The following is a 14,496-nucleotide window of genomic DNA, read 5'->3' as shown; positions in this document are numbered from 1 at the left end:
TATTTCATCCTTTGCTTCCTGCTCTCTCCATCAGAGATGGGTTTTGGCTCCTGCTGTCATCTGTTGTTCTAGCATTGGCTCCTCCATCTGTCTTGAGCAGTTCTGCCTGTGGGGAGAGGAGCAGCAGTCTCGGGGCTGTGCTGGGGCTTTGCCAGCCCCTGACACAGCGTGGAGCAGCCTCGTTCCTCAGCAGGGATGGACCGGGATTTTGGTCCTTCAATTTGGATCACTCCAAATTGTCAGATTATTGTACAGCCCAGAGCTGAAAGATGCTGCTAAAATTGTCTTCTCACAGCACGTTAGAAAAGACTGAGTGTTTTGTGCACTGAGTTTATGCTCTGGTGGCTGTGATTTGGAGCTGGAAGTGAAATTGCCTGTGTATTGTATTTGCAGGGACCGTCGTGGTAGGGAGGATTGATGAATCTGACTCCGTGTTCTCAGAAGGCTGATTTATTATTTTATAATACTATATTATAATAAAGAATACTAAACTATACTTAAGAATACAGAAAGGATACTTACTGAAGGCTAAAAAGATAACAATGAAAACTCCTGACTCTTTCCAGAGTCCTGACACAGTTTGGCCCTGATTGGCCAAAGAGTCAAAACAACTCACTCCAGAAACCAATGCAACAATCACCTGTGGGTAAACAATCTCCAAACACATTCCACACATGAGCACAACACAGGAGAAGCAAATGAGATAAGAATTGTTCTCCTTTTTCTGAGGCTTCTCCGTTTCCCAGGAGAAAAATCCTGGGTGAAGGGATTTTCCAGAGAATGTGAATGCCACAGCTGTGTATTTTTGCCTTGCTCATATGCCTCATTCAGAGCAAGAACTGCAGTGTAACAAATTCAAGGAAGCCTCAAGCAGCTCACAGGCAGTAAATGAGTGCACTGAAAGAAGCCATCCACGTAACATCCTTGCAGTATTTTGGTTCTCAGATTAATTTGACAATTGACTTCCTAACAGCACACTTCCTTTGACAGCTACTTCCACACAGCCATCAGAGAGAAGCTCCTGGCATTAATCTCTGAAAGTGATAGTGTTTGCTCCTCTGAAGAGGAAATTTGTTTTGAACTCGAGTTCTGACCTTTGTCCCCGGATGTTTTGGTCACTTATCCTGCCCTTTGCTCTGCCTCAAGCTGATTTTTTTTTTTCCAATCTATTCTTAAAAGGTGTCAACAATCAGTCCAATGCAGATAGATGGTAATAAATTAAGTATTGGGCTTTTCTGCTTGATGATTTGTAGAAACACTTTATGCTGTCACTCCAGGATTCTTGAGACAGATTTTGGGGGAGACTCTCAATCCATGTCCACGTGGATTGCCATCAAATTTCAGAGCCAATCTAAAGTCCTGTTGACCTGTGTCATGTACTGGCTGGTACAGTTTTGGACTTGGCTGAAAGTCTTTGGTTAAGAGGTTGCTTTTTGTTTTCTGGTGTTTTGGACGCTTTCAAAAACGAAAATAAAATTAGTAGTTTTCAACTTCTGTTTGGAAACAGAAACATGATCTGTTCCTGATGATTGGTGAATTCAATAATTTCACACAACATGAATTGCTGTAATATCTGTCCACATCAGACATCAGGAAGAATACTAGTTTCTGTGGATCAATGTTGCTGTTCCTCTGGAAGCTTCAGTAGCTAGTAGATCTTATATTCAGGACATATAAGTGAAATGCTGTGGTGCTTTTCACTTTATTGCCTTTGTGTTGTGAGAGATTTTATTTTAATCAAATTCTCCTGGGTTGCATTTGCTATAGATTGTGGTTAAGAATTTAACTCAAGTGTTTTCTGCCATATTCCTCTCTTTTTTTTTTTTTTTTGTTTAATTTATCAAAGAAAAAATCCTTTATCTAAATGATGTGCAGCATATCAGCCGAGTTTGAGCTAACCTATTATTAAGGCTACACTGTACTTTAAGTGGTGGGTGTAAGAGCTGCAATGAGTAGAGTATACAGGAAAAAAAAACTCAATAATTTTGATAGTTTTATGCATCATATCTGGACGTCTCTACTGTAGTATTTCACTTCAGCTTCAATAGGCTCTTCATGCATGAAGGGACCCGTGAGAGGCTGAGATTGATTGGGAGGATGAGGAGAATGAAACAGAGCGTACAAAACATTATTTTGTTTCAGTGTCAGGGGTTGACCCCAGCCAGCAACTGAGGACCTCCCAATTTGCTTGCTCATGCCCCTTGTCTCCTCTCTGCGGCAGAACAGGGGGAGAATTGGAAGAGAAAAAGCAAGAAAAAAACCTGATGGATCAAGATAAAGATGGCTTAAGGGAGGAAGGAAAGAACAGGGAGGAAAAGGGACTGGATAACACAAAGGGTTTTACTCACAAACTTGATAAGCAGAGCAGTGGCCAAACTATCTGGGCAAGGAGTCTTTGGAAAATCTACCTGCCAGTTTTACTGCTGAGCAAGGGTATTAAACAGTATGGACTATCCTTTGGGTCAGCTGTCCCAGCTGGGTCCCCTCTCAGCCTCTTGTGCACCCCCAGCCCACTCACTGGGGCAGCAGAATAAGAAATTGAGAGAAGACTTTGACACCATTCAGCCACAGCTAAAATATTCCTGTGTTACCAGATCCAAAATCAGCTCCATCCTAGCCAGACCCACTGCATTCAGCACATCAGGAAACTCTTTTGCTCCTTTTCAACAGCAGAGCTTGTGTTACTTGCATTTGAAGTTAGTGTGATAAATTAAAGTTTCTGTAAAAGCAGTCAGATTAATATTGATAGGTAATAATCTGTCACTTTGATACGGGAAGGAGTTGAGAGATGGAGACTGCATTTCCTGAAGGATGGCAATGGGCATCTCTGTAGGAAAAGTTTTGTACAGATGAAAGAACCTGTGAGAATCACCAGCTGAGATCTCTCTGGCTGGGAAATGGAAACACAGAGGTGCTGTAGGAAGGAGCAGCAGTCCCTTGTGTCATCTGGAGAGGAGGACAGAGAACAGATTTGCAGGCTTTTATCAGCTTTTCCAGGAGCTCAAGGCAGTGGAGCACTGCAGCAGCAGGGCAAGCAAAAGGATTTGTGTCCTTTCTGATGGCAAGGGGAGAACTTTTGGAGGGTTGTTGGTGGAATATGGGACAGGAGCCAAGCACTAGGAGAAAGCCTAGCTTGAAGATTCGTTTTGAGTTGCTGGCAAAAGCCATGGGACAGAGAATGCATTTTAGCTGCCAGTCTTTTTATTTCTTTTCCTTTTAAATTTTTTTTCTCCCTCTTTCTTTGTGTTATGTTCATATTATCGGGGGGGACTGTTCTTCCTTCAGTGTGATTCATGCCAGGCAGCAAGAAAACCATGTCTCAGGGAGCTGTAAGGGAAAAGAGACCCACTTATGAACCATTGGATTGTAAAAGCTTTGAAAAACAAAAGCTGAAGACAAACACTTCCAACAATGGAAGAATTTTGCCTGATGGCAGGATTTGTGTTAGAAGATGTATTTTGATGGGTGAATAATTTCAGGGTGCAGCTGTAGAATCCACCTCCAGATCCTCTCTAGCAGTGTTTCAGTCTCAGCTGAAGTGTTCTGTTCTGCTTTAAATGATAACTTGGGTCTCCAGCAGGCTCTAATTCTCATTCTACCTGCCTTAAAGAAATAAATTTGTAAATATGAATTGCTCTCAGTGTGGACTCTCAGTTCTTGTGTCCCTACTTTTTGTTTATTAACACAACCACTGATTGACTTTAGTTAAATGTAAATTTTGTTAAAGTTGCTGTTAATTACAACGTAATAGTAACAAGAACTTTAATAAAATTCACATTTAATCTCACCATGACAGTGTGTGTTGAACACTTTCCATCCTGGCTGGCTGGGAGTGTTGAGCTGCTCTGTGGAAGAGGCTCTGTTTATCCGTGCTGCAAATGGTTTTGAAATTCTTGCCTTAACACAGAAGCAGAATAAGGAGCCTCCTGCAAATTTACTCTCTGCTTTTTCATTCCTTTGGAGCATCTACATATATCAGACTTTCTTTGTTTATTTAAAGCAGCTCCAACTGTTACTGCTTGCAGCATTTACAAATTTTACAGTGGATGTAAACTTTCTGATGCTTGTTTAATTCAATAGCACAAAACTTACATTTTGGTAAGACAGCGCTCAAAACTGAGTATTCGGTGCATTGTTATTGAAACAAGAAGGTTTTTTGTTTGTTTTGTTTTGTTTAAAGCATATATCCTCTCTCACTGGACAGTGTTTAAGTATCATTTACAGTCCACAGCAGAAGGTTGCTATCTGATCCCCTTAGAGATGCAAATAATTCTATGGGATTAAACTAGATACTGCTTTTTAATCCCCTTGTTTTATTAGGAACAGATGGACTTTACTTCTTCAGATCATCATCCAAACAAAAAAAGAAAGGTAGCAAATCAGACAGCGCTGTGTTGTTGGGGTGTGCATGTGTGTGTGCTGTGGTTAAAAAGACAATCAGCTGAAAAAATCATTTCAGTAACATGCTGCAAAAGCAGAAATAGCAGATACAGGTGGAATGATCAAGGCTGATCCTCTGCCCTGGGGTTTCAGAATAATGCATCATGAAAGCAAGATACCTATTTTGAAATATTCACACACCTGGCTAAAAATTCAGATAATTCATGGTGTCCTTGCATTTGACTGTTTGCTCTGCACACTTGCCTTGCTGAAGCAAACTGAGCAGCTGCTGCACAGGATTAGGATGGCTCTGCTGCCTGAGTGGCTTTTGTCACTGTGGGAGGGGGGCTTCAAGCCAGTGCTGCATCTCAGAAACTTGTTTTTTTTTTTGTGAAAATCACTGAGAAGGGGAAGAGATAATGGTGTGCTTATAAAATGTGACAAACGCTTCCACAAGTGACGTCCGAAAGTGAGGGCACTGCTGTCTTTGCACCTGGAATTCCTGCAGGAAGGAGCCCTGGTCACACAAGAAACATTTGTAGGGTGGCTTTTATGGACTCCTCACTACAGATCTCTGTATGTCACAGATCATGTGTTTCAGATTATTTAGAATTTTTTTTCATTTTGCAAAAAGTGACTTAACCTTCCTGTCAACAAAACCACTTTTATTTTGCTTCCAACTACTCCAAGTGTGGTGAAATTGATGTATTTCGTATGTACGTTTTGTATTTTCATCATATGAAAAAAAAATCAAACCACCTATTTTACTTGATGATCAGAAATAGGGATTTTTAATGAAATATAGAAAAAAAATACCAATTTCCAGAGTTTCCTTAGACCTCTCTTGGTCATGTCACCTACTGACTTTTTCACAACAAAGCTCCTGGTGTTCCAGATCAGGCACTTAAATGGTTGTAGTGAAAAAAAAAACCCAAAACTTCCAAATGTTGCATTCAATTTTTTTTCCACTAGAGTTGAAAAGTGTTCTTCAGCATCCATCTAAATTCATTATTTTGTGGTGTGGGTGTGTGTTGTGTCTTCATCTTGCTTTTCCCCTTCCTTCCTCTCCTGGTTTAATGTCAATCTACTGTACAGAGTAAAAGGCACACAATGTTTCTGGTTTTGCAGCATTGTGCTTTGTTCGCTGAAAAATATTCCTGTTTTGAGATATTTTGGTGTGTTTATGTATATTTCCATGCCTATTTTTACATTAGCAATTCAATGAATTGAATACTTCATGAAGAAATAAAGGATGAGTCAGGTCTTTTTTTCGTGTGTGTGCCTTTGTTGTCTTGCAGATTTAGCATGAGAATTATTTGTCTACACCAGAAAATACTTTTGCTTTCAAGGATGCTCATACACACACAGTGAGCCCAGTGCTAGTTATCATCCTGCTGCTACAGTGGCAAGCCAAAGATTTTAATAATCAGCCTTCCCAAGGCAGTGTTTCCAGTCAGAGCACTGCTCCCCTCCAGTGTCCTGACCCACTGGATGAGATAAGTGGATTTTTTGGGCACCCACCAGCTCTCTGTTAACACTGCTGACGTAAAAATGGTCCTTGTGCTGGACCATTGTGGGGGTGGAGGTCTTTTCTGCTTACATACAGAAATTACCCACAGCTTATCTCCTCTTCTCATGTACACAACTTGTCCAAAGTGTCTCTGAGGAGCAGTCAAGACACCAGGATAAGGCACTGAATGAATAATTATTCTTTCTTTTCCTCCCATCTGCAGAACAAAGAAAGAACTATGCTCGAGACAGTGTCAGCAGCATATCTGAAACATCCCAGTACCACGTGGAGGTGAGACGAGAGGGATACACCAATAACAGCTCTCAGTTACAAGTGGTTATTTTTGCCTGCATGTTTTTGGGTTTTTTTTTTTTTTGCGGATATATAAGCTTGAAGGCACATGCATCCTCCAAAATATCCCTCCAGCCTGGGGTCACTTCAGAGCAGATTACACTGCAATGTCTCAAATTCTATAGCCTTGCCACAGTGGGCTGAAATCTGGATGTGGAAGGATGCGTGCAAAGCTGTGTGTGGTTTGGCAAACAGGCAGGACTTCTCAACGGGGCATCAGTCCCACTCCTTGTGCTGCCCTGTCTCTGAACCTGGCTCCTTGCAAAGGTGAGGCAGAGCCGTGCTGCTGGCAAGGCACACTGGGTGGTATTTATAACTAATGCTCTGATCGGATCTAATCAGCAGAGCTATTAGAATATTCATAAAGTGCTGAGCGTTAACCCCTCCAAGCCTGGAGTGGGTGGTTGAATGCATTCTGCCTGCACAGACTCTTCCCCAGGGTGAAGAGCAAAGCGTGTGCCTTGCTGTCTCAAGCTGCTTTGCAGAACTACTGCATGCTGCTCTCATATTTAAAATATTCAGCAGGGTAAGCCTGAGTGCCTGTATGTAGCCTGTGAAGCACTTCTGAATGCAGGGCCTCCTTTTGGAGCCTTACTTTGGCTTAAACTTTCTCCCGCTGCCATCAGACCAGTGTCATGGGTTAAGCCAAGTCTTGCAAACACCACAGGTTCTCAGCTCCTTTTTGCTGGGTTTTAAATCATCTGTGAATTGTGAGATCATATGCAGAAGACTCCTAATTTCAAGTGCTTCGATCCGTTTGCAAATGAATACCTGTGTTGGCTCTAATTGCCTGTCTGTTTTGTGTGCTTTCTCCAGTTTTGGTCCTGCACTGGCATAACAATTAGTGCTTGCATTTAGAATCTAAGCATTCGTGGGTAAGCAGCCAGTGCAGAGTTTGTTTCACTTTACTTCTTTTAAATACTTTGATTATATGCAGCTTACACCGACTCTCTTCTCTGTAATTACCACGTGCTGTTATCCTGTAATAGAAGAGAGCACAGTTAATCCTTTTTTATTATTTTTGGTTTTTTAGAAGAGTTTTAGAGTTGTTTAGAAGACAGATATGCAGGCATACATTAAATGTGGTTCAGCTTGAATGAGTGTTACCAGATCCTCAATTAGAATGTGAAGGTGGATTTATGCCTGAACAAAATGAAATAATTTTGTGGGTTTTCTTGCACAGTTGGCAGGCTGAAGGAGAAATTGCCACAGCCATAATGACAGGGAAGCTGAGGTGATGTTTGTGAGGTACTATTTAGTTTCCAGGCCATTAATTGAGTCTGGAGAATACTCCAAGCTGATGGTGAGCAAAAAAATGTTACTATTTTCTTCTGTGCTGCACATAAAAGTGACCAGCCCATCCATAAGGTATCCCAGTCAGGTGCTAGCCCATCCTGGATGCCACCAGCAGGCTGCTGGCAGCTCTGGAAGAGATGAGGACACTCCAGGTCAGGGTGGTGGTGGAGCTACATTGGCAGGGAGCTTCTGGGAAGCCTCTGCTGGCACCTCCTGAATTCAGCTTGCCAAGAGAGAGACAGGTTTTCACTCCTCAAGAAAGCTAATTAAAACTCGTGGTTTAATTCTAGCTTTGATATCTGGAGGATGTCAGAATGTGCCTTCGAGTCTGACTGCTTCCAGTAGTGAGGAAATGACAGTGGGTGTCAAAAAGCGAGCCACAAAAATAAATTGACTTAAAATGACATTTTGGACTGAACATCCTTCCTCATGTCCTAGAGGTGGGCTCTGCCGTATGCAAAGGCACTTTTACTCGTGAATAATTTGCATTGCTACTTCCTGACAGTTTAAATACTGGCACTCCTGAACAATAGGGAAAATTGCAATCATAATTTCTTTTAAATGTACGTTTTACTCACCAGCACTTGACCACCTTCGTTCTGGACCGAAAAGAGGCAATGATCACAGTGGATGATGGAATAAGGAAGCTGAAATTGTTGGATGCCAAAGGCAAAGTGTGGACTCAAGACATGATTCTTCAAGTGGATGACAAAGCTGTCAGCTTGGTGGACTTGGAATCAAAGGTAGGATCTGTGAGTGACAGTCTCATTTTCAGAGAGAGAGAAAAAGGGAGCGAGCAGAAAAACAATGTATGTGAGACTGAGGATTTTAATTAGCTTATTATCACTTTCCCTTTTTAACTCATGCAGTTTTTCTGAGATCAGGGCACTGTATAGTAAGGTGGCATTTTGTGTTTTCTTCTTTTTTTTTTTTTCCTCTTCTGACAGAATGAACTGGAGAATTTTCCTTTAAGCACAATTCAGCATTGCCAAGCTGTGATGAATGCGTGCAACTACAATTCAATTCTTGCATTAATATGTAAAGAACCAACCCAAAACAAGCCTGATTTGCATCTTTTCCAATGTGATGAAATTAAGGTAAGACAATTGTGGAGATCTGCTATGACTTATTTGAATAGGGGAGATTGTATGAATTGACCAGTACAGTGGATAAAGATAAAATTGTCTATTCTATTATTCATAGAAAATAATTCTTTACTTTTATTCTTGTAAATATGCTGTAAGTTTAATCCACTTATGATATCAGCACTACTTATAGTATGTTAGTAAATGTAGTGTAGTATGTATTGCAAAGGAGTAATCTAATATTTAAGCTGACTCCTTAGTGCATGTTCAAATATATCTTCACTGTAAATATTGGTTCTTGGACTCTGTAGCTGCTAATTTTGGTTTGCAAATGTATAAAGCTCTGGAAAATGGCTATGGTTTGCCTTCACACTTCTGAAAAAAAGTGGTGTAAAATAATTTATCTCAAATTTATTTTATAATCTGCAAAGAGCTCATCTGAGCCCTGAGTCTTACCTACTCCTTCTGCTCTTTTTGTCACTAAGCAATTAAACATTTTCTACATTCTCACCTCTCTGCATCTCTGCTCTGCTGGAGGGATCTTGAAAGGAAAATATTCCTTGCAGGAGGGGCAAAACAAGGAAAGAGATTGCTTGTCTCTGATGAAAATATTGCCTTCAAGTGCAAATTTTTTTCAATGTATTCTGCAATAATTTATTTCTCAGGTTATAAATTTTAATTCTGTTAGTTATTGTCTGTAATTCCCGTTGATAATTTCATGGGGATTTCTTAATTCCTTTGTAGTAGTTTGTATTATTGTCTTGAAACAACAGATTGTTAATCACACTGTGGAACAATTTTGGAATTAGCACGGTGAGAGTGGTGTGAGGATGGTTAGCTATTGTGTGATTTGCTGCACAGAATTTGCTGTTCTAAAGGAAAGTGGGATCCTGTCAAAGTTCAGGGATTATTGTGTTAAATAATGCAGGGATCCCTTTTGAGGAAGGTTTGGACCCAGCTTCTCAATGTGTAGAGTTGGTCTCTCTTCATTTTTGAAGCTGTTCTTCTGTGTAGATATAAAAACACAGAGTACAGAAGCATGACTTGGTAGTCCAGTATCTCCCCTAGTTCTGAAGTATTGCTTGGTTCTGTGGCCATACCCTGGGCTTTTTTCCTTACCCATGAAACTTTTTTGGTTTTGAAAGTTTAGGTCTTTCTCTGTTGGATTTTCCCTGGTTACAAGCAACTCCAGGAGCCTCTGCAATAAAAAATTGTTAAAATCAATATTATTTGGGGCATTCTGACATTTTATAAACAAGAAAAAAATTAAATAGTAAATAACAAGAGTGTTGGATTAATGGACTTCTTTTGTGTTTCAGTTCCTTTGGTCCCCCTAAGTTTTTTCTATTAATTCTGTAAGCTTGAAGTATCCTAATTATTCTGTAGTGCAACCCATTATAGCCTGTAATATAGACCCTGAAAAGTCCTGTAATCCTCTTGAATCCTAAATTCAAAAATATCTTCTAGTCCTAGAAGTCACATATCCTCCCAAAAAGGTACATGCTTCTGCATGATGAAGGTACTAGGGAAGACATGGTCCTTGCAGAGTGAGCCAGACACTGACAGATTTGGGCTTTGACAGCCTTTGTAGGAAATTAATTTGTCAGCTGAAGACATGTAACAGAGCATTCTAAATCCTGTGAGAAGCCATGACCTATTTAATGCAAGATCTATTAAAATAATGCTTTAGACATGCATCAAAATTTCACTTGTGGGGCCACTGGTGGAGGCAGGCTGCACTTGTGGAGTGGCAGGAAGGTACAGATTAGGGAATCTTCTGAAAAATTCATCCTCTGTCACATCAAAGAGAAATTGGAGGCTGTCATTATTCCTGAAAGGAAATTGAATCGTGACAAGTTACTTTCTTAATGCTTAATTCTGCTGCCATCTATAGTAGTTTTGCTGCTTCTATATTTAGTAGATTTTCTTTTTATAGTCCGAGACAAACAAAATACTTGAGACAACCAAAAATTACGTATGCAGAGGGAAAAAGTAGCTTATGCAATGGTGGTTGACTTGAGATAATTACAGCTGTTCAGACAATTTTGGTGTCTAGATTACTTACTTGTGTGGTGATAACGCTTGAGGCTGGAGTAGTGACAAAAATACCAACTCCCAGATTTTATTCTGTTCTTTTCTATGGTTTATGCGTAAAATAATTTGTCCCAGTGCTTTTAAATAAATGGGATTTGATCAGGTATTCTCTGTCCAAAGGTGAGATATTTATTTCAAAGAGTAGCTGATTCTTGCTGTCTCCTTAGGCGACCCTCATTCATGAAGATATTGAAAGTGCAATCAGTGACAGCAAAAGTGGGAAGCAAAAGAAGAGGCTTGAGACACTGAGGTAAAAATCCAACTTCTTGGCAGTATGTAGGATTATTATCAGTGTCACAGCATTCAGAAGCTCTCCAGGTCTGCCTGCTGTCTTTTGGGGTTTTGTGGGAGCTTGAGCTTTTTTCCTTCTAGCTAATAATACACTTCCAAAGCCATGTGTATTAAAGCCATATCTTGCTTTAATAATTTTTTCATGTTCTGTTCAATTTATAGTGTCAGCCTTACCTTCCCCAATTCCACCTTAGTGATGGGAACAGCTGAGCTCAATTCCACTTGCCTGAGAATGGCATTGCATGTCTCAGTTCTGCATGTGGGTCCAGTACTTCAGAATTTAAATTAAAAACCAGAAATTCCCCATATCTCCAAGTAAATAATATTATGCTAAAAGGTTTTGGGATGTTAAATAAATGTTAAGTAAAATAGCAACTGAAGATTAAATAATCTTCCTGCCTGCCTGTTTAATGATGCTGAAGACTTCTTGTTTCCCTGGTAGCAAAATCTTCTCTGCTAGCTGGAAAATGTGAGGGAAAGAATCTGTTGGGTTCAGAGAAGATTAATGCAGAAATGAGAAGTAGCAAACAGAGGCATAAAAGCAAGGGCACAAATATATCAGATACTGAATGGTGATTGTAGTAACTTGTTGGAAATTCAGTGTAACTGATGCTGATAGTGTTTCTCAATAATAATTGTGCTCAGATAGAGAAGTCTCTGCTGGACAAAAATTAGAATGAATGTATAATAGTTCTGGATACCTGTTAAATTCTGAGGTGCAACTTACAAAGATTTCCTATAGCTAGGGGCACTCCTAGAAAAACAAAAGAGAATCTGAACTGTGTCTAACTCTGTTTGCAGGTCCAGAATTAAATAAATAGACTTTAGCATTTGTGGGACTGTTGCAAACCAAGTATAAGCACTGAGAAACCAAGTATAGGCACTGAATAAGCATTGAGTCCAGAGGGACTCAAACACATTGGATGTGCTGGGAAACTAATGAGATCTAATTGGGAAAAGAATGTAGGTCAATACATCTGTTGGCACAAATAATCTGAGATATCAATCTCCGAGGGCTGTGAGGCCCAGAGGTCAAACGTGGGTGGCAGCTGAGTGCTGGCTCCTCCCTGTTGGCTCTTGTGCCTGCTGGCTTTGGGTCTCAGGGAGGGACCCTCTTGCCTCAGTGAACCTCTGAGGCATCGTTGAGGGGCTGCAAGGTTGTTGATGAGTGAGAGGGGACTGGAGGAAGGAAAGGCAAAAGAAATTAATTAATTAAATTATTATTATTATTATTAGTAGTAGTAGTATTAATATTACTATTTTTATTGTTACTATTGTTAATATTATTAAAATAATATTAAATAACAGTAATATTAATAAGTAATAATAGTATCCGTTATTTTAATATTATTTAAATAATATTAAAATAACAAATAATATTATTATCTGTTCAAAGTCCAAACAGCATTTGATGTTTTGTAGTCTTGTTGAATGCAGTGAACGAGATGGGTTTATAAAAGGTGAATTTAAGGTGAAGATCTGTTTTTTAAATAGATCTCTGGGGAAGAAATGGGGGATGTATATGACAGGAGCTACTGTGATTTTTTTTTTTTTTTGGTCTGTTGGTATCAACAGACTGCATAATGAATTCGAAGACCTCTTTCCTTACAGCATTTAAAACTACACTAAGAACTGGAAAACTGCAGGTAGTGCAATCCATTATATTGATATGTTTGTACTGAGAGAGGATGAACAAAACAAAACAAATCAAAACTGTTACAAAACAAATCAGCCAGTCAACTTGGTTTTGTTAGCAGGGTTTTAGGCAAAAGGTGATTGACAACTGGCCAGACTTAGGGGACTAGACACTTGATTTGTGGTGGCTGAAAGGTAGCTTCAAACCTTCCAATTTTCTCTCATACAAAAGACAAGTCCCACCCTTACAACTGTACATGCTGGTAAAAATGCCGCCCAATACGCCCAAGGCACTGGATTCATCTGTGTGAACTGGCAGGTCTCATGATATTCTTTGGCACTGCTTGGGGACTTCCTAAGTGACAAAGATTTGCTCACTCCCTGGTGGAGGGGGGTATTCTGGAAACCCACTCTTTTTTCCTGTGTTTAACATATTTACACATCACGGTCTGGAGTGCTGCTTGCCCGGCAAGCCCACAGCGCGGCGTGCAGTCCTCGTGAATCCTCCTCCTCTCCTCTGACCCAGCACTGCAGAGCAGAACCTTTTTCCTTCCAGTGTCACTGGTGGGCTTTCTCCTGTCCCTCTAGAATGATCTCCAAAGCTGACAGTGCCATCCCCCCACCCCCACGGGCCCCTGCCCCCGTGCCCCCGGGGACCATCACCCAGGTGGACGTGCGGAGCCGCGTGGCAGCGTGGTCGGCGTGGGCCTCGGAGCAGGGGGACTGTGAGTATTCCTGGGGCTGCTGCCTCACGCAGGGGGGCCTGGAGTGGGTTTTTATGGTGCTTGCTAGCAACAGAAGTGGTTTGGAAAGGCCGCTTTGACGACGGCAGCAGCTGGATGCAGCAGTGGTTGCGCAAGGTCAGCCCTCTGCCCTCGCTGCGAGCAGATTTTCCCAGTTGAGTTTGAAATGCCCCAAGCCACTGCTGCCTGATCTGGGGACAAAGATCTGTCATACTCTGACTTGTCATTTCCTTGTATTTACCCATTTTCTGGATTCCTGTTTTTTTCTGGATTCCTGCTTTTGCTTGTGCTGGGTGTGGGTTCCAGATTTTGATCTGGGCTTTTTAGTGAAGGTGGTGACAGTAAGACAGTAATCTAATGATGCTCTCCCCACCAGTAGGGCCAGACATTTTGGACAATTTAAAAGTATAATCATGGATAAAAGGTGACTTGAGATCATCATTATTTATTTATATCATATTTATCTTTATAATGGCTGCTTCAGCTAATTGGTTTGTTGGTTTTTTTGGGTTTTTTTTTGTTTTTTTAAGCCTTACCTAGGAAATGCAAGTTTAAAATTGCTTCATGGTTTGGGATTTTTCTGTTTGATGGTTGTTTGTGGGTTTTTTTACATCCCTAAGGAATGTATAATACTCTAAATGACAGAGTATTTTGTTTTACATCCCTAAGAGACGTAAAAACATTTCAATCAAATTTCTTTAAAATTAAAGTTCTTTAGAAAAAATAAAGTTCTTTCTATAAAACAGACTGAAATGGTTAAGACGAAGCCTCTTTTAGTTTGTTTGCTTGGGTTCTTTTAATAATGGATATTAAGACTGTACCATTAAAAAACCTTGGATTCCTTAATTTTTGTTTTATTAAATTATATCTGTATCACTTAACAAAGTACACAACTATGCAATGAAAACAACTACAAATGTGCAGGGAAATCTGAAAGGTTAAGAATTATTTAATCTATGTATCTACATACATCTGTTTTGAGTAAAGGCTGTCTTCTCCTTCTGCTTGAGCTCTCATATGAGAAAAGTTTAATTAGTTTGGTGTCTTGTTGGAGCCATTGTGGATCTGAGTCCCTGCAGTTCCTTTTGTTCCACTCAGGTGGATCTTTTCT

General features: G+C 40.3%; 1 protein-coding gene across 5 annotated transcripts in view; it reads left to right on the top strand.

Annotated features, from left to right (window-relative positions):
* EPS8 (epidermal growth factor receptor pathway substrate 8) overlaps positions 1 to 14,496 on the top strand; it is a 126,794-nt gene that overhangs the window by 78,959 nt on the left and 33,339 nt on the right. For all 5 annotated transcript variants that reach the window (XM_038153412.1, XM_038153413.1, XM_038153411.1 and 2 more), the window contains 5 exons: positions 6,114 to 6,181; positions 8,119 to 8,280; positions 8,485 to 8,634; positions 10,884 to 10,966; positions 13,231 to 13,367. In XM_038153412.1, the coding sequence (XP_038009340.1) occupies positions 6,114 to 6,181; positions 8,119 to 8,280; positions 8,485 to 8,634; positions 10,884 to 10,966; positions 13,231 to 13,367 (600 nt within the window). The remainder of the gene's footprint in view (positions 1 to 6,113; positions 6,182 to 8,118; positions 8,281 to 8,484; positions 8,635 to 10,883; positions 10,967 to 13,230; positions 13,368 to 14,496) is intronic.

Source organism: Motacilla alba, chromosome 1A (assembly GCF_015832195.1).
Source record: "Motacilla alba alba isolate MOTALB_02 chromosome 1A, Motacilla_alba_V1.0_pri, whole genome shotgun sequence".
Taxonomy (NCBI): domain Eukaryota; kingdom Metazoa; phylum Chordata; class Aves; order Passeriformes; family Motacillidae; genus Motacilla; species Motacilla alba.
This window is presented reverse-complemented; position numbering and strand designations above follow the sequence as displayed.